This window comes from Saprolegnia diclina (genome assembly GCF_000281045.1).
Source record: "Saprolegnia diclina VS20 unplaced genomic scaffold supercont1.85, whole genome shotgun sequence".
NCBI classification, from domain to species: Eukaryota; Oomycota; class Saprolegniomycetes; order Saprolegniales; family Saprolegniaceae; genus Saprolegnia; species Saprolegnia diclina.
Window position 1 is genome coordinate 141,733 of NW_008246152.1, and position 1,227 is coordinate 142,959.

General features: G+C 57.2%; 1 protein-coding gene across 1 annotated transcript; it reads left to right on the top strand.

Moving 5' to 3' along the window:
• Nucleotides 1-540: 540 nt before the first annotated feature.
• On the top strand, nucleotides 541-1,192 carry SDRG_15150 (hypothetical protein; the record flags this gene model as incomplete). Its single annotated transcript, XM_008621314.1, has 2 exons — nucleotides 541-1,083; nucleotides 1,142-1,192. The coding sequence occupies 2 exons, from the start codon at nucleotides 541-543 to the stop codon at nucleotides 1,190-1,192; spliced, it is 594 nt and encodes a 197-aa protein (XP_008619536.1).
• Between the last annotated feature and the right edge of the window lie 35 nt (nucleotides 1,193-1,227).

The window sequence follows — 1,227 nt, forward strand, 5'->3', positions numbered from 1 at the left end:
AGTGGACGAATGAGCTCGAGATCCTGGCGTTCGATGACGGTGACCATCACTCACGACGACAGTTTCGGACAACTGATCATGACGTGGCGCGTCGAGCGGCGAGGACACGTGCATCGGGATTGTCAACGTCGAAACGGGAGACAACTGAGCACGCGCTTCTTCAGTGTGTCTGTCATCAAGCCGCAGAAGGAAACTGTGCTATCCAGTAGGAAGCGCTGAGTTGGGAGCTTCATTCGGATATCAAAACTTGACGTCGATACGAGACGCGTATCCTTGGTTGGAGCAAAGACACGGCGAATATGGACACGAAGCACGAGCAATAGCTATCTATGTACGTCTTCAGTCCTTTGCGTTCCTATATGTGTACTAGAGCTTCAAGCCGGGGCTTAAGGCTGCAAGATTTTCCCTGTTTCAGCTCACACCCTTTACACTCGATATACAAACAACAAGTCGAATCGGACGCTCGATAGCTTTTACGCCCTTGAAAAGGCATGAGCAAAACATCGTTTACCATTTTCGATCCAACTTGCTACGACGAACATGACCGCTTACTTTGGCCGCGCTACGATGGCTGCCTTGACCGCCGGGCTGGCCTACATGATCTACTCCAACGCCACGTCCACGCCTACGGACGTCACCGACGACGCACAGACGACAACGACCACGCCGTCGAGCACGGTCGAGCAGCAACACGATCACCTCGACACCGATCTCGACGAGCCGCCACAGCTCGACGCCGCTACCATCATGGAGCTCCTTGAAGACACACAACAACGCCACGTGGACGCGATGCAGGCGTCTCTGGACGCATCCACCGCCACCGCAGCGACACTGCAGCGCCAACTCGACGCCTCCAGCGCCGCAACAGCAGCAGCCGAGACCACCATCCGCGCTCTGCAGCACGAGCGGGATACAATGGCCGCCGACCATCTTCGCGCAATCGACGCGCTTCGAGCCGAGCACACGCGCCAGCTCGCTGCAACCCAAGCCTCTTTGGCCGAGTCCAACCAGCAGGTCGCGACTTTACGCGACCAACTCGACGCCTCGATCGCTCTGCAGGCCACCACACAAGCATCTCTCGATGTATCCGTCAACCGTTTGGCACACCAAGCTCTCGCGTCGCTCCACAAGTCGGCTGCAGCGGATGAAGTCATCCGAAATTTGCAGCTGGAGCTCAACGCAGCGAACGTGACGGTCGAGGTTGTGACGATGGACGCGGCAAGGGCT